This window comes from Leuresthes tenuis, unplaced genomic scaffold (assembly GCF_036924035.1).
Source record: "Leuresthes tenuis unplaced genomic scaffold, fLeuTen1.0.hap1 SCAF_9, whole genome shotgun sequence".
Lineage (NCBI taxonomy): Eukaryota > Metazoa > Chordata > Actinopteri > Atheriniformes > Atherinopsidae > Leuresthes > Leuresthes tenuis.
Window position 1 is genome coordinate 12,733,013 of NW_027325363.1, and position 21,229 is coordinate 12,754,241.

At 43.8% G+C, this 21,229-nt stretch overlaps 2 protein-coding genes across 12 annotated transcripts in view; one reads left to right on the forward strand and one right to left on the reverse strand.

Annotated features, from left to right (window-relative positions):
• Nucleotides 1–21,229, forward strand: part of snrpa (small nuclear ribonucleoprotein polypeptide A) — a 286,754-nt gene that overhangs the window by 177,078 nt on the left and 88,447 nt on the right. The gene's annotated exons all lie outside the window — the stretch shown is intronic.
• Nucleotides 1–21,229, reverse strand: part of cux1b (cut-like homeobox 1b) — a 132,087-nt gene that overhangs the window by 108,178 nt on the left and 2,680 nt on the right. For all 11 annotated transcript variants that reach the window (XR_011917128.1, XM_072392370.1, XM_072392369.1 and 8 more), the window contains exons 2-3: nt 7,384–7,494; nt 3,705–3,752 (exon numbers count right to left, since the gene is read on the reverse strand). Coding sequence is in view for 10 of the 11 variants with exons in the window: in XM_072392370.1 (XP_072248471.1) it covers nt 3,705–3,752; nt 7,384–7,494 (159 nt within the window). In the remaining variant the exon portion in view is untranslated. The remainder of the gene's footprint in view (nt 1–3,704; nt 3,753–7,383; nt 7,495–21,229) is intronic.

Here is a 21,229-nt window from a genome sequence, read left to right on the forward strand (position 1 = left end):
AAATTCACAGTAAGAGAAGTCTAAATACCCGTCTTTCCTCACTATGCATTTGTATGTTGCATGCGATCAGGGTTATCTTGACAGTAGCTGCTTTGGCGTTTCCTTCCAGTAAAGCCAGTTCAGCTGTTCAGCCGCTGACGGATGCGTTTCGTTTGCCGTGCGCCTGTGCATGTCCGCGTCTGTCCGTCCTCGAGTGAGTGTGCCCAAGTCCGTGAGTCGGTGTGTTGTGTGTGTGTGTGTGTGTGTGCGTGCCTGTGTGCGGGAGTGTGTTCGTTTCCCCTCCAGCACGCTGACATCATTAAACAGCTGGCTCAGTCTTTCCAGCCACAGCAGGGGCAGATTATTCAGTCAGCTCTTAGCAGCAATACAGTGTGGATCCATTACTGATGTAGCCATTAACACAAGAGGGCACGGCGTGCATTCCATCACCGATATTATTGAAATGGACAGCATTAGGACGGATCCATAAGAGATTAATTCTAAAATCACACTGAGCAATTTTTACAGTATTGTCAATGCTGAAACATGAGGCAGTGAGCTCTGCTATAGTCTCTGTGTCACACTTCAATATGAGAAGCAGACAGAGCAGGCGAAATGCATCTGAAATCAAGTCCAAATCGAGGGAAACAGATGCCAAATAAAGACATTCAGATGGTGCTACTGTACTGGGCAGAGCTACAGCTGACTATTCTGGCTCACGCACACAGACTAAACAGGCTTGTGTTTCTCTTCCAACTCCTCCAGCGCATTCACGGAGAAAAATGGAATAAAGACAAAAGCCTGTATAAGTCCAAATATAAAGTCTTCACATTCCCAGCCAAGCCAGTAGTGTAGTTGATGGGTGGTTTAAGGGTTCTTGCCACTGTAAACAGAGCGGGCTACATGTAATACTGCCTGGGCTCCTATGGGAACCTAATAAATCTCTTCACATGGCTTTGATTCATCTCTAGTTTTTTAGCCGCAAAACATCTGGCCCTGAGTAGGCTGGTGCCAGCACCCCTCCCTCTTTCCCCCCCTTTTATTTCTCTGCCTTTCTCGCAGTCTATCTCTTGTCACTTCCATGTTTTCTGAGTCATTCTTTTTCTTCTCCCTCAATCTTTTTCAGCGTCAGTCTTTCTCTCATGTTTCTCCGTCACACTCTTCAATCCGACCATCGCCCTCTCTCGCTCACACACACACACACACACACACACACACAAATGCACAACTCCGCTATTATAACTCATCCTCACATCATCCTGCATCATGTCCTCTGCCCTTTTTCAAGTGCTGTGCGACACTGAGTGATCAGGATACTCAAATGCACGGCCACTAATGGAAGATTACTGATGTTAAGTACTAATACCTCTTTCAAACCAATGTTAAACTTGTTTGGAAATGTATGTGCGTGTGTGGAGAAAAGATTATAAGAACCACAACACAATCATGTGATCAGGAAGAAGCAGACACAAATACTTTTTTTTTTAAAAAGAAGCAAAAAATAAAAAAAACAGAAAAGATCTGCCAATAGCGGTGAAGAAAACCAGCTGTATGACTGTACAATGACTAGGCCAAGGTCAGTGGTACAGCAGCTTTATATAGCCCAACATGGGAGGCAGGAAATAGACATTTAATGTAGGACACACCCTACAGTTAAAGGCAGGTTAACTGCAGGACCAGAGCTATTAGAAGACCACCCAGGATTTGCAAATACAACCCTGCTGTTCCAAACTGCAGCTCTTTCAACCAATCCCAGTGACATCTGCTATTACATGCTCCCCTACCCCCATCCCACGCACACACACACACAACCCAAGCACAACAAATTAAGTGACACAAATGATACCTCACCAGTATCAGTGGGTTACCGATGAGAAGTGCTTACAATTGCAAAAGGCAACCCTGACACATCCACACACACACGCAACCCATAGGTACATACGTCAGCACCTTGTGCCACCATCACTCAGCACTGCCTTGCTCCCCTATCTAACCCATAGTGTGTGAAGGGCATCAGGCTGACCTGTGTGTGTGTGTGCGCGCGTGTAAGTGTGGGTGTGTGTGTGTTGGCCTCAGTGGAGTCTGATAAGGGGAGGCTATGGGAAGCAGAGACTGAAGCCTTGGATAATGGAAAAGCTTATCTGATCGATGGACCAACAAGAAACACTGAGCATGCACTACACACACACACACACACACACATAACCCGTTTACCAAACTCAGGCCTTGTGGAAACTGTTCTGTTATTGGTAATAATTATGACCCGAGGGAATCCACCTTTCAATGACAAAGACTAAACAAAGTATAGAGACCTCCAAGTTCCTGGGTTACAACTTTTTATTGCTCCATCGGAGCTCCACATTCACTAAGTAAAGGTTCACACTCGTGGTTAAACTGCTTTCGGATGAGTTACTGTGGGACTCTGAGAGGACCCCTCCGGTTTCTGCTGCTGTCTTGTCCTTGATCAAAGGATTGCGGGGTAAGCAAACAAAGACAGGCTAAAATTACACATTCTCAGGGCAACTCATGTCGTGGCATGCAAGCGCGCAGAATAGTCGCCTGATTGATGGGCTGCTTTGAGACTGGCGCGGGTGTACAGTATTATCTCAATAATCATAAGATAATGTCTTACTCAGTTCCGCGACCACCCACTGTGCGTCTCAGCGTGTTCTGGTGCGCACGCTGTCGAGGTGTGTCAACATAAAGATGGTGGAAACAGCTGACAAAGCCCCAATTATACTGCTGCTGTTTCTATTCTCTAAATAGACTGCAGATCATCAGCAGAACGTGGTGAAACCACGATAAATGACAGCATTTTTACATAACCACTGGCTGTGGTTGTTGCTCTAACACAAGAATATGGAAACTAACCCAGTGTTAAACTGTAATATTCTATGGCCAGTAGCAAAGCAGCGCTGTCACCATCTATTGAGATGATTTTGCTCGAGTGCATGTGCGTGTCTTCGTGTGTGTGCGCGTCTGTGTGTACCCACCCACTCCAACCCCAAATAAAGGCCCAGTCTGAACCAGCCGCTTCCACTCCTACCCTCTGACTTTCACATATGGGAGTGAACTGGAAATGCATGGCTGCCAGTAAGGAGGAGTCACGATGGAATTAGGCCAAAATGATGGAGGAGGAGATGGAGGCGAACATTAGGAGTGTGATAAAGCACATGCACACACAGGTCACCTCTTATTGGTCCACATACATTCAAACTAAGGGCGAAGCATTAAATTGAAAGTAAATAAACATGCCACAATGAAGGAAAACGGGGTTCACGATTCACCAGATCATTAAAAAGAAAAGAAAAATAACCTCAGAATAATGCAGACACACAAGGTCTGAGGAAATAGCGGCAGTGAGTTGTGACTGGCTAGAGCTGGGGTTTTGTGGCGACTTCTTTTTTTTTTTTTTTTGTTGCAGGATGCAATTTAAACACACCCTCGGGCAACAAGACTTCATGAATAGGACAGAAAATCAAGAGCAGAGCAGAGCAGAGCGAAGCAAAGACGGAGAGGAAAGAGGGGAAATGAGATAGTGGCAAGAGAAAGAGCAGGAGATGGTGGGGAGAAGAAATGACGGTTTAAAAGGAAAGAGGGGGACAGAGTGGGAGCAGGAACATTCAATAAATGTCAAACAGGTCTTATAATATGCATTGTTTAAATACTCTACTTGAGCATGTATGCCTACCACTGTCAATATGAATTTGTAAGAACACGCTTACCTCTCCTTGGAAGCTCTTAAGCAAAGGGGCGACCTGTTTCCGTAAATCCTAGAAAATAAAGTCAACAGGAGATTAACAAGCATCAAAACAGAACATTTTTAATCCTAAAACAGCTGAGGATGTACAGAAACATGAGTCCGTGATGTACAAAAGTATCAAAATGTCATTCCTTTCCAACAGTAGGCCATTTGCTTTTTCTTCAAACAAATCATTTATTGAAAAGCCTCTCTTGCCACTGCCAGTAAATACAGTGTGGTGCGTGAGTGATGAAGATGAGAGTGGGGAGGAGGCCAGATTTGTACCCTGGGGTGCTCTCGTGGACTGTATTTCTCATGAGAACAGGTGCAGCACCACCTGGGCCACCCAGAGGCACCACTAGCGCGTGTAAGTCAAAGAGTGAATGAGCCACAGAGCAGGCCTGCAATTAATGCAAATTGTCTTAGCGGCGCACCAGGTTTTTACTATAAAACAAATGCTTTTCATCGTCCCAGTCCCATTGCATGACTTTCCAGTACGAGTCAGCAGTTTCAGATTAGATAGCCAGTCGAGTATGTATCAGCGGAACATGCAAATCACCATGCTGTTAGGCTAGCTCCTGACAAACTGAACTGGAGCGTACGGTAAAAAGCGTAGCTGAATAGGACATTCTGTACTGGAACATTTGATTTTCACAGTTTGTGGACACACACACACACAAACACATATATGCACAAAACTGCCTAATGAAGAAAGGGCAACGACAGATGTGTGCTCAGGAAATGCAAACCTCCACCTAAAAGCCTAAGTGAGAACTGCAGGGAGCATGCATCCCAAGCTGACCTGTGACCAGTGTCTGGGGCTGGACTAATCCCAGGTTGGTCCAGACAGGCGGCTTGTCTGGGGCCGAGGACAGGTCGTGACCCCTGTGACTCTGCTTCATTGTTACCTCATCAGGGGTCGTTGAGGCTGTTTGTCTGGGCCAATTCAATATTCTCCCGTTGTGGATAATGACCTGCACCCTGCACCCCACACTTCTCTGCTCAGGCTCTCCTCCTCACAAAACCACAATATAAATGACTGTTTTAAAATTTGCATTAGATTGTAATTATATTCTTTTACCCCCTAAGAGTTTAGTTTCCTTGTAGTTTTGGCATTATGTGCACAAATTCCTGTTTGAATTAGTATTGTAATAATGCCTTTGATTCATCTTATAAATTACTGCACTTTGTTTTGTCAGAACCAAATAAAACACCATCAGACATCCGTGACCATCTTAAGGTCATTTTCATTTCCATATCTTTCACTTGAAGTGTGTTATCATTTCCAGTTTAGTCTAGTCATACAACAACAATTCCAGCTTTTGTGCAACACACAATGTTCAGAATTAGTTGAGAAAGTGTCTGCATGACGGGCCCAATTACAACGACAACAACAAAAATAGTCTCCGCAATTCATAAGAAGCTTATTGAGGTTGCGGTTAAATTTTAAATGATTACATTTACAAACAGTTTTTTTTTTGTAGGTTTGAGTTTGGCTGCAACTTTGAGGCAGTTCACAAGCAGCAGAAAGCACATGCAACAAATAAAAACAAACACTGAAATAACAGAGAGCAGTGGGCTGTTATTCCTGCTGGACACTGGAGCTCTGAACCCCTTTGGTCCACTCTCGAATGCTCCTCCCCCCCCTGCTCCCTCCACTTCCAAAGATTTATGACCATATAACATAACAATGCACACAGACACCCTGGTCAATCTGTGTGTGTGTGTGTGTGTGTGTGTGTGTGTGTGTGTGTGTGTGTAGTGACGGCAGTGGAGGGGCCCAGGCAGCAGGAGATGGATGGCTGGTGTGTAAGCTGCCGGCAGACAGCAGACAGGCCAGCCTGAGGAATCCTCCAGGGAGTATGGAACTCCCATTCGCTGTCTGTCTACCCTGCAGCCAAACACAAACGTGTGTATGTGCATGTATGCACGCACACACACACACCCCCGTACACACACACACACAAAGCTGTTTTACTACCACTGCCTCTGGCTAGCAATCTTTGGGGCATTTTACAACCATTCCCACCCTCTCCTTTATAACACTGTAGTAGAGCAGTCTTGACTAACTAAAAGGAAATTAAGAAGTCAATGAATAATTTAAGCAACTTGGGAAGCACAGTGAGACGTAGTCTCAAAAAAATAAAAAAATAAATCAACAGTGTGTCAGTCCTAATCAATTATGAAAACTTTGTTTTCACGCTGCATTTCTTTGCACTACTTTCAAAATGCTACAGAAGCTGCTGTGTGAGTGTATGTGCGTTATTATGCAGACCGTGAGTGCAGTTCACGTCGAGTACAGCTCAGCAGACTAGACACAGTCAACGTGGGCCGGTCTCCTGGTTGCTGAATAATGGATCAGAGACGGACTCCCGCTCAGTTGAATGCAGTCTGATCTGATGTGACTGTGATCTCCGTTGACTGGTGCGGACCACAGAGAGCTGACAGCCCCCTCTATGGGCTGGTCAACCCCACACAGCCACGCACTTGATAGAAAACCCAGCTCCACAAACACACACAAGGCGATCGGGTCCGTTTTTAATCAAGCGCGGGGCCAATCACGTGTTATGAACCAGCCTGTTTGGTAGGCAGCCGTGATGCTTCTGTACTTCCAGCAGCCCAGCGTTTTCGTGCTGATTCCTATTGAGCCCGTTACAGCCCTGTAATGAATCCTGTCGCTCGTCTGCCCTGGCTTAGATTCCTCCTCCACATACCAGGGAGATGCCAGGGGCCACACAGACGCCAGAGGAGCCTTCCTAAATCACAGCCTTGTTACACTGATGAATGTGTGTGTCCTGTTCTGTGATCTAGACTATCTGCCTCTGTGTGTTTGCGCCTTTGCTTCTCTTCATATTTTCTTTGCACACACAGCTCTCTCTGCCTCTGTGTGTTGCTACTTATGTGGTTATACTTGGAGTTGAGATAAGAGATGAATGAGTCGGGTGAAGTGAAATTAGCGCCTTTTGTACGCAGGTACAGATTCCTCTGTGCTGGGTGGGCTACGTGCTGAAGTCAATTGTCACAGTCCTCATCCTGTAGTAACTATAATAGGCCTACTGTCAACCCCACAGAGAGTTGACAATTCTTTATCCACTGTCTACACCATTCATACATAATTCATACTACCATCAATAATTCACCATGGTGACATTACCAATAATAACACAACAATACTTTGTTTTCACTGTGAGGTTTGAAATGTGTTGCCTTGGTAACAGAGATGAAACAAATATTCCCAGGAGGAGTGAAGGGAACACAGGAACAGGACAGAATTCCCTCCTGATCCCACTTAGTAGTGTTGTCACACTCTTTCTTTCTCTCCCGCTCATCCCTGCTCTGCCTCTCCGTCTTTCTGCCTCTCACATACACACTCACGGACCACACTTTCTGCTCGCATAAAAAACTAGGTCAGATAATACAAACTCCTGAGGGGGTTTCTGTTTTGTCTCTTTAGGATTTCAGGGAAACTAATGGAGAGACTATTTTTGGGAGCCAAGCCCGCATCTCTGCGCTGGATACTCCTCCCCTTCTCTCTCAGTAAATAATCACGGTAAAATGTATCAAGAGCAGAGCAGACGCTGAGAAACACTGAGGCAAAGCACGACTGTGGAAAGAATTGTGGGTTGTGTGTGTGGTTTTCTGTTGGTGCACGTCTTTCTCACCTCTGGAGTGGTCTTCTTGAACTCGCGGCTCAGGTCGATCAGTTTCTTCCTGGACTGTTCACTCTCATCCTGTCTGTTGGCAAGCTGTGTGGCGGTGGCGTCTAGTTCTTTCTGCAACACAAACACACAACTTTTTCAGCTTTTCATCATGCAGCGTTGTAGCCATTACAATCAACAGCTTTGTTATCATGATGGATGAAAAGACGGGAGCTGTTTTCTGACAATGCGGCACGCTCATCTGGCAAGCTGCAGACGACCCGTTTTAGCCACAGCTGTTCTTGGCCAGTATGCTGCAGCAGCAGCGGAGGCAGAGAGCAAACCCACAACACCTTTGTTCAGCCAAGAAAAACTCAAGTGGTTTGATCCACTACCACTGCAAACAATATCTGAACCTTTTAGTCAGTCACTCAGTCGAGCACCGCTGTGTCAGCCATGTAAACTTCTGTAGCAGGCGGCTGCTGCTAGTACATATCCAGGCAGTTCACAACAATTATACACTGTCAACCCCAGATGACTCCTCCCATCTGAGCAGCCTAAAAACAACAACAGCACAATTATCTACAACAGCGTAGTCAAGGCTGAGCTCGGACCCGCCTTTATCTGCATCCATTTTGCATTGTTATTAATAGCTATTCACGGGACTTGTTCCAGATGATGGGTCGAGTTCTGACATTAACAAGGCATTCAGACCTTGTAAAGATTGCATCTCTCTGCTGAGTGTGTCACTGTTGCTGGATTATGTTTTTGTTGGCTTCTTGCCCCGTGTCATGCTCACTCCCTTTTTCTCCCCCCTCATTTCTGTTTTTCAAACTCTCCACAGATCCTCCACTCACTCATTCAACCAGCAGTTCAGTCTTCTCAGTTTAAATCTCTCCTTCACTCCGCCTCCCTCTATTCTCCCCCCCTCCTGTGAGGCCGCCCACCCCTGAGAGTGATTAAACGCTGCTGAAGGGCCGTTATGCTAACTAACGCACTAATCATTTAATACACACATTACCACAGGGGCCCTTGCGGCTCAGTGTGCTGACAAGGTCCCAAAACACATTTGTGCATACATGCCCACCTCCCTACATTGCCCACACCCTCAAAACACACAAAAAATACAACCCTCTAAAGAAATAGAGTGATCAAGTACTAATTAGGAGATTTTTTCCCCCATCAGCATTGAGTTTAATTCCCTGACCAGCCGTGATCTTGTTTTATCCACAAACTATGAAGGAAAAAAGCAAATGGACTTGGTTGACTGTCCTCTGCATTGCATTTTACGCTGCAGCACAGGATTTCTGAAGGGAAAAAAAATAAATAAAATAATGCGCACTTGCTTACATGCCATCTTGCTCTCGCTGCCCATGGAGCAGTTGATGTAGCAGCCTGTCTGCCCATGGCCATGGAGCAGCTGCACTTTCTGTTAGTGAATTCTAGCGTGCGCAGAAGCATGTGCAACGCTTGATGAAAGGAGCAACCTAATAAACTTTAATCACGTTAAATTAATTTTGAGAAACTGAATGCTCCAATTCATGAAAAGATGTGTAATTATTAAACTAGTTAAGATTAGCTTCAGGAACAAGGATACAGGACCCAGCTGGTTCGAGATGCTCCACCCTGGCAAATACTGATCCCAATACGATTGGAATATGATGCATTTGGCCGTAAGGCATTTTTTACCCTGATCGATGGGGGGCCAAAACTCACCAAAATGATTTCTCTATAATGTTTTTTGCTTTAAACCTGATCCGAGTTCAGGTGGCATAAACCAGGATAAATTGAAGTACATCTTCAAGGTGCAGATAAGGCTGTTCATCATCCAAGATGTGTAATTACACACTGGGAATCGATTTGAAAATATAAAAACGCACCTTACAAAATACTGCAGATATCCAACAGAGAGTACTGCATCTTAAATAGTCAGTGAGTTCATCAAAAATCAATATATTCAAACAGGGTCATCATCAATTCATTCATACTGCTGGCTAGTATGTTTTACTCATATCAAAATGGTGGGTTTTTTAGAGGATATAACTCCAACTGTATTAGAACGCTGTTATGCACAACTGTCTGTGTTTTTTTAAAGTCAAAAGTAAAATGTGCAGCTCTAGCTTTTGCTTCCTTAGTTGAAGTAAACGAACTAGTGAACAATGTCTTCTTTATAATCAATTAAATCGCTATTATACTCTCTTTATATACAAACAGTCGACATGAAGTGCAGGGAAGCTAGTTTCAAACAAAACTACGTTATCCCCGAATTTTTAGGCCACAACTCAAATAACCACAGTCCTCCAATAAAGCTCTGTTTCAGGAGGTCATGTGCCAATCCCTGACGCCCTCGATTCTGTCCAATCCCTTTCCAATACTCTGCACATATCCCAAAGTGTTACACAATCCCCATTCCTATGAAAGAAAGAAAAAAAAAATTCTCACTGCCGAGCTAAATAAACACATTACACATGAAAGGGGATTGATTCGTTGCCAGGACGGGAGAGTTATTATGGGCATAGTTAAAAAAAAAAAAAAAAAAAAGAGAGAGCAAAAGACCCTCAGACCAAGTCAGGTTTTGACTATGCAGCAAACTCTGTGCCCACATCAGCAGACACAGGCAGACTTTACACCCGTCTTGCTGATAGAGCGTAACTTCCAAAAGTGCACAATCCCCGCTGTCTGACCAATACTCACACATCAAATCTCACTTTTAGGAGACCGGTATTCCTATTTTAAACTCAAAAGCACAACCCAATACAATAAACTGAAATAGTAAACAAGAAGGTTCTGGTTCTCAGCTAAATAAAAACTGTGCTGAGCATCACTTTGAATGTTAAACAGCTGGACTCAAGTTACAAAGCAAATTCTGTGCAAATAGGGGTTTAAACAACAAATCTTCTGCTTCTCTGGCTGCTTCTCATACATCTATTGAGTGGTTTGGTGTTCCAGTGGTGTTAAAGATTCAACGTTTTCCCAGAACATGGCTGCCGAACATGAATAAAGGAACAGCGTCTGTTTCTTCATTATACCGTCGGACCTCTTGACAAAGCAGCTTAAATGGACATGATCATTTTATAAACTCCTGATAGAGTCTGACTTCTTCGGTCAGCTTGGTTACAGCTCGACTGGGTCATTCAACTGAACCGCTGTCCGTGTAACAGTTTACATGCAACTAGTGCCATGTAAACATGCTTACTGAGGAATGTCCGTGCCCAATCGTTCCAGCTAACGGATCCTGTCTAGCACTTACTTTGCAGTTTATATTACGCCTGCTCTAAAGATAGCGGACAGCTTGATTAATAGATGGCAAGACAGAAAGATGAAGACCTTTCATTTTCATAATGACAGAAATGGTGGCATCTGTCACCATATGCCAGAACAGTGCACACAAAAAGCAACAGCAAGCAAGCAAGGTTTCAGTACAAGACTAAAAGCGTCTATACATAGATCCCTCATCAGGTAAATAGCCATGCTCAAGTTATATGGAGTGAAATGGAAATGAGTCGATCAACTGTTTTGAGTCTACTAACACAGGCTTTCTTTCCCTTTACTTAAAGCAGTCACTAGCAGCAGACCAGTTTGGTTATTTTGTTAAAAAATTGATCAAGTTTAGAACTTTGAGGAGAACACCGTTAATGTCAAGCAAGGCTGCTCCACAGGGGTTTAAAGCCATCTGGCATACCACTGGGATTTTCCCTTCAAACACATTTGGCTTTAATGACTGACATCACGCAAGCATGATAAACTTTGCAAATTAGCTTGACAAGCAGCCAAGAGTAGTGAGGAAACTAATTAAAAATAAAGACATATGTACATATTTTTACATTAGAGAAACAAAGTGCTGCTAAGAATAAAAGAATATTTTCATCGATTGACTTCAATACAGCGTTGCTTGTATCGACACTTCAGTGGAACACCAACAAGCAACAGCATCCCCGAATGAAATGCATGAAAGTCTGGTGTCCACTGTGTTGGGGCCTGGAGGCTCAGTCTCTGCAGTAAACTCCCCATGGCTCTCCTTGGCCTGACTTTTGAAATTGTACTGGTCTGAAAACTATTTAATTTACCGGGGGTTTTAAGTCGTCTGACCATTTACACCAACTCCTGCACTATTTTTAAACCGAGCTCTGCCTGGTTAGGAGTGCATCGCCTAGTTTAGCAGAGGATGGACTATGTGTGTGTGCAGGGAGGCATTAAGTGGACTGTAATGTCTGTGTGATTGCTGTAACAGCCCTGCTTGGCTTGGCTGGACTGGCCCACAGCAGCAGTCCCTGTCCTGGTTCATTTGGTCGTCTGGTCAGCTGTAAAGACGATTGGAACAGATTGCCAACACTCCCTAGAGAGACTTCAACACCGACTTGGCCAAGAAGCCTCTTGCACACTGCTCCACACGCGTGTGCTCTCACATGAATGCACAGACAGGCCGCTGCAGTAACTTTGGGAGCCCAGTCTTTCCACATTCTTTTGAACTCTATTTCAGAGGAGGAAGTCTGCGACATGCTCCCCTGGCGAAATTTGGCACGGTGAGCTATGTTTACAGCTAGGAGGGGAGGATGGGCCAGATGGAAATGAGTATCTCTCCATCCGACCAGTGTGAGAACAATACTCATCACCGCTAACAGTCATGGGTAAACAAATCTTATTACCAGTGACCATCAGACCCTAGGTGTACGTATGTGTGATCAGCCCTTCTAATGAAATTCCTTCCAATGAAATTCCTTCCACTCTTCTGCAGGCAGAGAGGCCTTCTATCAGACTAATTCACTCTAATTACTCTAATGAGCCACAGGTGATGATACAGTGAGACTGATTAATTAAATGGGAGGCCCCAATCAGGCATGTCTGATTATGCCAATCATATTGACTACAGACTAAACGAGATAACAGGAGACAGCCGCACTTTAATTGAGGTATCAAAACTTTGCGGAATTCCTTATACCCTCACGCTCCAACGATGCCGAGACAGATAGGCTGGTGGAATGACAACAGAGTTATTGTTATGTACACAGTATGAAGTCAATCTGCAACTGCTGTCTGTATTGCCACGGTGACCAGGAGTGCACCCAGAGGAGAGAAAACCGCACAGGGATTGGCGTCGGATCCCATTCTCTGTAGAGTAATTGAGAGTGTGAATACTGGAAACGCTTTGTTTACAGCAAGTCTGCCGTTCCACATGCCAAGCAGTCCACCACTACTCTTCTAATTCAACCATCATGTACATTAACTGCTCCACAATCAGTTTTACACATTAGCCTAATGGAGTACCACCTCTGAATTTAAGCCAGGCTTAGAAAATTGAATGCAATTATTTAAGAACACTGCAAAAAACACTGCAGATATTTGAAAAATAACTATTAGCCTTCTTGTGTTCATTACAAAGTGAGAAGTCTTTTACAGCCTTTGTACTTGGCATCATGACATAGATGTTTAAGAGATGAAGTTTTCTGCCCTGCCAGTGCAGTCACTAATCTTTGCTTTTATCTCTGACATGTCTGAGGCTGTTATGTGGTTGTGATAGTAAACAGTAAAGGCGTCTGGAAAGATTTCTTATCTTAAATCTACGAGGTCTACCTTTGAAACTCCCCCCTCCATCTCCCTGCGCGGCGCTCCAACTCCTATGCGGCTCACTGTTCTGTATGCCAAATCCTACTGTGTGGGGGTGGAGTCGCGGGGTGGCAGCTCAGTCAGGAGCGACAGCCACGCTTGCTACAACGACACGGTACATGATCACAGATCACAGGCACGCCCCCTCAAAACAGCACAACAGCAGCACAGATAAGAGGCTGCAATCCTGGCTTCCTGTCTGCCTCCCTACCTTTGACAGAGCAGGTAGCAGAACTGCAAAATGTGCCAGCAGATGCCGTTTCCACAAACCACACAGGGGTTTGAAGACACAAGTCATATCCTCCTGAATCTCGGTTTCTGCTTTTCCTCTCCCCCACTGGAGTGAAAACCACAAAGTTCTCTTTGCTACAAGATAACACAATAGTTTCACAGTGATAACTGAGGTCTGAACACTTTTTTTCATGCGCATATGTGTGCAGAGCGGTTGGGGGTGAGGGTCAGCATCACACTTTCCACAGTCTAACAAGATGCTTGTGCTCCCTGAGCATTTTGCTCCTTTTTTTGAACACAGATCCATATCTACCAAACGCGCAGGAGCTGTCAGGACTCACCTCAGTGATGCTGACGCAACCCTGGATCAAAAACAGCCTTTTTAACACTGCAGCTTCGTTTGTATTGATCCATGTTTCTCTGCTGAGAGACTGGTTGTTGTTTTATCTCCCCAACATCCAAGCCGTAACTCTCTTGAAGCTTACTGAGAGCTAGTCATTATTTTGCCTGACCCATTGTCTGACAAGGGGATTCAGAGGCCCTGGCTGAGCCTAAATACAAATATAATGAGACTAAGATGGTTTCTGGCATAGAGGAAATGCAGCTCACTTGGTCTCATTTTGCAGAGTTCGAATTTAGCTGGAGGCCTGTGTCACAAAGGGTGAGTGGTGTGGAGAGTGCAATGGGAGGAGAGGGATATGGCGATATGCTAGGGTGTAATGCATTGGTGAAAGGGCAAGATTTTTCATCCCTGCGTTTACAGGGTGGAACGGCTAGGATATTGAGATCTGAGATAGGATCAGAGGGTAGTGAGCTGTTTCAACTACGATAAAGGCCAAGCATTACAAACACAGCACTGATAGAGAGGAAGAGAGGGAACCAGAGAGAGAAGGAGAGAGTATCACACCTCTCATCCCTGAATTAATGCTTCCATTCTGCCAGGAAGCCATTCTGTGCCAGTGAGAGGAGATTGGGGAGGGGATGAGTGCACAGATACAGACTAAAAAATGGAAACTGTGATCGTGGAGAAGGGCGATAGGGATTAATCATGTCTGGAGGAAGAGTGGGGCTCTCCAGGCCCTATAGCTCATATACAAGCCTAAACCGGAGACTTTTTGCTGGCAACCGGCAGCATTATGCTTCTATCAGTTTGTTTGACATCAAACGCACATGCAAACATCCATCAGTGGATAACGGCAGAGACACAGGTGCAGCCTAGCAATGTAACGTTGCAGACATCCACACCTTCCTCCACTCATTTGCAATCTATTTTTGACCTAGAAAGTCTGTGACCCTTGACAATGGAGCAGTGTTCAAAGTTGCTCTGTTCTCAATTCGTTAGCCTATTTGATTTGCTATAATTCACTTAGACTTCCATATAAGGACAACAAGCAGCCTCAAGCTGTTGGCACATTTAAAGTACAGTGAGAAAGGTGTGCATCACTCTCATGTGCCTCTGCTGCATTAGATCCTTGCTCTGCATGATGCCTTTTTTCCACATTTTAATTTAGCCTCGTCTATCTGTTGTATCCAGTAATTTTCTAGACGCCTGATGACACATCAGCACGAGCTGTGCCATGGCCTATAAAAGCAGCATGTTGATTTCTGTGCATAAATTAAAAGCATATATCAAAATGCCCCATTAGGTTAGACGAATCTTTGTGTCTGGAAGTGGTAATGCGTCTAGTCCGTGCTGTCACTACCTTCCAGTGTGGCCTTGGCTTCTGACTGAGTTTGACACCCATGGTCTATACGATCAACGTCAACAGAACGCTTCCTGGGGCTGAGTCTTACTCAGCCTTTATGAGCAAGAGTTCTTTTTTTCTTTTTTTTTTGCCCTGCTTGCATGACTTCCGAGAGGAGAAGGCAGAGAAACACAGTGAGAAAGAGAGAATGAGCATAGCTAATCCTTGCCATAATGACAGAATAATTAGCTTGCGTTAGGCTAAGTAATGAGTTGTAATTATATCATTTATTCTGTGTTGAGAGAATGTGATATAAAGCCTGCACAATGAAGGAAGAGGAGTCGAGCACAGCCAGAAGTAGGAAGGAGCATGTGTAAGAGCTCAGGCTCTTGCTATTGATTGATCCAAACATCAAACGTACCACTAGAGTAATGGGGGGAGTGAAGGACAGCTAAAAGCTATTTGGAGCCTTCACTGCATAAAAGACTTGACCTGTTCCACACAGCCTACATATCAAAACCATCAAACAGCAATCAATAGACCAAAGCGGTCAACTCAACAAACCGTCACCCTACTAAAACATCAAACCCCCAGCCCAAGCGTCAGATGATAGGCTACACTCAGCTTATCCATTACCATCAGATAAAGAGGAGATAAAACACAGAGCCTAATCCTTTCATGTGTCGTGACAGCCACAGCAGCCTCCGAGGCATTCCTTCAGTCTGGCTCTCAAATAGTTTTATGGCGGAAGGCAGCCATTCAGCCAGCCAGTCAAGGCTGTTCTGGTCTGTTTGTCTTATTTCACAGTTTACACGCTGTTTTATAGGTAGTTATTATGGTCGCCATGGTGATACCATACGTCTTTATGGTCTTTTGGTCTGAGGGCAGAGAGTGTAATAAACTAAAAAACACACACACATGAAAACAAAGACTCACAAAACACACTCCTGCTGTGGAAAGGTCTCCTGTCCCTCCCTCCCTCCCTCTTTATCAGCCTCGCCAAATGCCTATCTTCCCCACTTTCTGCTTCATGTGAAACATGGATAGGCTAACGAAGATTTGTCCCCTCTCATTCCACATCTGGAGCTGATCAGAGGGCCTCCTGGAAGTTGAGGCCTCTGGGCCTATTAATAACCATACCACTGAACTCGGGGTCAGACGGCAGTCAGCGGATGAGCTTGTGTCTACTAAACACATATTCCCTTCCCCCTTCTTTTAGAAGACAACTCTTAGAAATGAGACAGCACATGGCTTAGCAATGAACACAAAATACAAACTCAAATTCAAGCCAAGGCTCACAAATCATGCACAAAAAGTGTAAAGTTTTAAACCTCTGACTTAACATTTGGTGATTTGCCTTTACACATAGTATACACATACTATACATTTACACATACTATATATATACTATATATAAGTGTAGAAAAATAGCCAGGGCAAGCTGTAAGACAATTTATCTCCGATGCTGCTTTCGTCCTCACCTTCAATGTCCAAATAAGTTCAAGTTCAAGGAGGCTAGACCAGTTAAATGAAAGACAGATGGTAAAGTCATCAGCTGTTAGCTTTAAAGGTTAGGGCAGTCAGACAGCCCAGGTCATACCGAGGTCGTCAGAGTCACGCCACCTCTGAACCGTGGCTCCAGTCAGACAGCTGGTCAGGGCAAAGGTTAGGGAGAGGGGAAGATACGTCTGATGACATTCAATGAATTTAGCAGCTACTGGACATCATTTGCACAAAGTCTCCCATGTTTTGGAGAACAATGATGGATCAGTCAATAAGTTCTCATCAGGTATCATTCCTGTGCAATAATAAAAGTAAGGTACAAGCATTTCAAAATAAATAGGATGCTCGCTATCATGTCGGTTCACTGGCTTAACTTACGAAAGGTTCCTTTAAAAAGTTACATCGCCACAATTTAAAAATCACATACAAGCAGTCAGCACATACAGTTCCTCAATAAAAGCACATTATTTTTCCCTCACTTCAGCAAAGTTTTACCAACCAACAGCATAACGACAAAGCGAAGGCCGTAACGAATATAAGCAATGCAGGGAACAATCTGGGAAACATAAGCCACCCCCATCCAACACACACGCACCTGTGAATACAGGGTAGTTGAATCATCATAATCGGTGGTAGTTTTCTGCTGAGCCCAGCCAGCAGTCTGTGTTATTTTTAGTGGGCTGACACAGAAGCAGGCCGTCCATTTACTCTGTGAGAGGGCAGCAGGACCACAGCAGCTCTGGATGCTTTTAAACTACCAAAATGGGAACGAGCTCAACATAAACACCGCAAAGGTGTGGACGTTTACGGAAATTAAGATGGCTTAGATTTAGACCCATTACAGCTCCTTTGCTTAAACATAAGGCTCCTTATAACAAAAGGTGGAGTTCGAAAATGCCAAACTCACACTGCCACACAAGTATCTATAAATGCTGTTCTTTCTTCCTCTTTTAGCTGTGGAAAGAAAACGTAACATATACAAGAGGAGAGCATTAAAAAAAAAAAAAGGGCCAATTCATCTACCCGTTTCTTCTTTGGCACAACTGCAAAAGTCACTAAACTAAACTACAAAACAACAGAAAGTGGAAAAGGGAGACTGGGAAAGCAGAATGGCACAAGAAGTGAGGGTAAAGATTGAAGGCTGGTTCACATCTGATGTGACAGACTGATTGAGCTTTAGGGCAGGCTATGGATCCAGCAACTGAAGCCATGATTGACACTGAAAATTACACAGCATGAGCTATTATCAGATAGCAAACCATATCATAATTCAATCCCTACACCATCAAAGTGCACCAATATCATAATTCAATACCAAGGACCATTAGGCTGCAGCACACCAATATCATAATTCAATCCTGAGGCCATCAGCTCTTGCCAATATCATAATTCAATACTTGTACCATTAAGACACACCAATAGGCCTATTAGAATTCAATACCTATGTTCAATGATCTAACAGGACACTGATACTGGAGTCATGGGTTGACATGGGATAACATCTCCACATAAGGCTCCTCAGACCCTTTTTAGCCCAGGGGCCTTGATAACAGTGAGATAAACAACACTAAAATTAGGTAGGGCAGGAGGCTCACCAATAGCTCAGCTTCAGCAGATATTGAAGGCCACAGAAACAAATTTCAACAGGTTTATGAAGAGGGGAAACAAAATGAGGCACAGCATTGGCTTCGAGAGTGGCTGTGCGCTCAGCCAGACCTGTCGAAAACGCAGTCCCCAGTGTGTGACTGTTTGGAGTTGGTCTAAATGATCGCATTGTGGTACCTTGTGGAAATGAGGCCATTTCTTTTTCTGGTCCGCTGCCTCCATTTGTATTTCCACGTTAAACATTGCGTTCGACTCTTCAAAATGCTGCAAATTCAATCCAGGCTCCGTTTGCTGGGTCATCAGAAACCTGCACCCTAACAACCAATCAGATGGTTTCTCAAAGCTCGGATTTCTTTGGCCTGTTTAAGTCTGTTTTTCACCAAAGTTGTCATTACTGAAAGTTATTTTCACCCGCACACGTCTCACATTTCCATACTTGACTCTAATCTTCGTGTAAAATTACTCCGGAGAATGGAAAATACAGTAAACAACAAAGCACAGAAAACTGAGTGTCTTAACAACTAATCCAATGTTAGAATAATTTCTTAAAGCAACGCCTAAAAGTCTAGAGTCCAGTTTCTCACATTCGGTAGAAAACACTGCCACAGTAAGATGTGAGAGGCACTCTTTTAAAGCAGTTCTTTGATATTTACACTGACTGTAAGCATCAAATCTGAGTGTTGTATCTGAAGGATACCAATAAAAAAACATGTAATTCACCTGAATATGAAACAGGCAAAAACTTCACACATCAAGGATACACAGAATGTGAGAGTCAATGAAACAACTCATTTAGTTTAATATCGTTTTCTGCCATGGACACGGATTATTTATCACACTATATATGAATGGCCACAAGTGAACAAAACATCATTTAGACAGCACGAAATTGATGCTACACCAAGGATGAACACTGCCCAATATAGTGGGTGGGTGTGATTTCAATATGACGACAGGCCTCAACCGAAGGAAACACCCCGCTCTCTATCCAGTCTTACTTTGCCAGTCATTTATGGACAAGAACAGACACGTTCCCCCTAAGGAATGATACATTTCTGTTAACTGTGACTTTAGGCTCAATATTACAAGATGAGCAACAGACTCGACGGAATTAAATCAGGCTTTGAGGCATTGCGTTTTCTTTCTTTTTCCTTCAATAAAGCGGGGCATCACACTGAAACTCAGCAGTGGAACAAGACAGATTTTTTTTTTCTTCTTCCAAGTAAGCCTATAGGACAAGAGCGACCTTTGCCCTCCCTCTGCAGGAATACGGAGCAGCACAATAATGGATGCTTCTGTCATGAGATACGGTGAAACTCTATGATGCTGTAGGTGTGGGAGACTCCAAGTGGGTCTGTAAATAATGCCTGCCACTTGAAAATAGGCCTCTGGAAAGTGCCCCCCCCCCGCTCTTGTTCCTGGTTGATGGGGGGGAAGTTCTGTCTGCAACGTTCAAGTGTTTTAGAGTTTCTACGAGCCACATCAAGTGCTCATTTCTGCCACATTTCAATTATCATTACTTTTGTTACAACTTGCTCTAAACAGCGCAAGCCACTGATCCCGACTGATAACAATACAATACACAGTAACCTTGAAAGAGTCATAACAGATGTTGCACGGTAGATTTTAATTGATGTTGTAACTGCCAAGACATTAAGAAACAGCCTTATTTCATACTGGCTGTCAAACCCCATAAAGATACTTTAATCTTTGGGATTTCTTTAGGTGTATACATGGATATAAACATGTTCACATTTTAGCAACCAAATCAACCAAATGACATAATATTGATTTAGTCCTAACACACATCATCATGTTTTACTTTACATCACATTTGCACTTTAAGAGCTGAAACAAATACAAAAACAAAAATGATTTTCTCTTCCAACACTGAGCTTCATTATTATACAATTATCTGTACTGTAATGTAACATAAAGTGGAGAAAAAGTGTGTTTTGAAGTGTTTGCGTTTCCTGCTTTAACAATAATCGAACGAAATGCAGTCAATGTTTTTATGTTTCCTTATCGAGAACTTAAAAGTTGGTAATATTCATTTGTCACATACTTCAGCAGAAAGCGTCAGACCCCATCGGTTTCAATATACCCATTTTTAGATTGCTCTGAAACGTTTTCTATCTCGTTTCAGCATCAAACAACATTGGTCCAACTTTCTTTCACCGTGCCAAAGGAAAACTCCTTCGAGCATTCAGATTATGACCATCGCACAATATATCTACTCCCTGTATTAAGTTGGATAAACCAAATCTAAAGCAGATATTCTTCAAATCGAGCGGGTGAAGGTACTGAGCCAGATCACTGAGAAGTTTGGGGAGTATGGGCCTCTGCAGAGAATCACCCACTGATAAGGTAAAACTTTTTTTTTAGTTTTCTGAGAGCTGCACATTTCCCTCAGTTGTAAGGAGCGTACCCCAAGTATACTTAAGACTAAAAGCTCTTAGAAAGTAAGATGGCAAAGACCCAACTGAAGCAGACCGAGGACAGACCGGAGACCTGACATGCACTCGTCCTTCTCTGACTCATGCTTAGTCGCTCACCACCACACAGTGAAACCTCAGTCCCAATGCCAGATTTTGTCACCGGGCAGAGAAGCGGTTGGCTACAGTAAAAGCATGACGTGATGCCCCTTCCTCTGTGCCCCCCCCCCCCCAGCCTGTGCAGCAACAGAGGGGTAAAAATATCCCACCAGTGAGTTCAGACAACCAGCTCATAAATTAACACTAAAACTCCTGCAGACAACAGCCAGCCAGTCGTTGAGAGATTTATACCACTCAGGTTGCCACTGACCACAGCTCTGAGATCAGCTTACAAAACCCTTTTCCTAAATTTACCCATTAGGAGGTAGTGAATAGGAGCGGGGGTCTAGATCAGTTTTCATCCAAGTCACTATTTAGCAATCCGCTAACATAGTGAACTATTTTTTTTCAAAGTGGCTCTGGGGTGCATTTTTCCAGGAAATATTATGAGGTGAGACGTAGGCTATTACGCCTAAATTGGGAATTGTGTTAAACTGAGTGGTCTGGTCTTAATTTTCTAAGCTCACACAGAAAACACAAGTTAAAGGCTTAGGCGCAGCTATTCACTCATGTCTTATTGAGGCCTGTAATGAAGCGCCGTCTCTCATCGCTCTCGAGCAGAAACGCAATGTTCTAGCAAACTGCTCGGCTGGGTCAGGGGGAAAAAAAAAAAAAAGAAGAAGAAAAAAAAAACAACAGGAGAGAAGA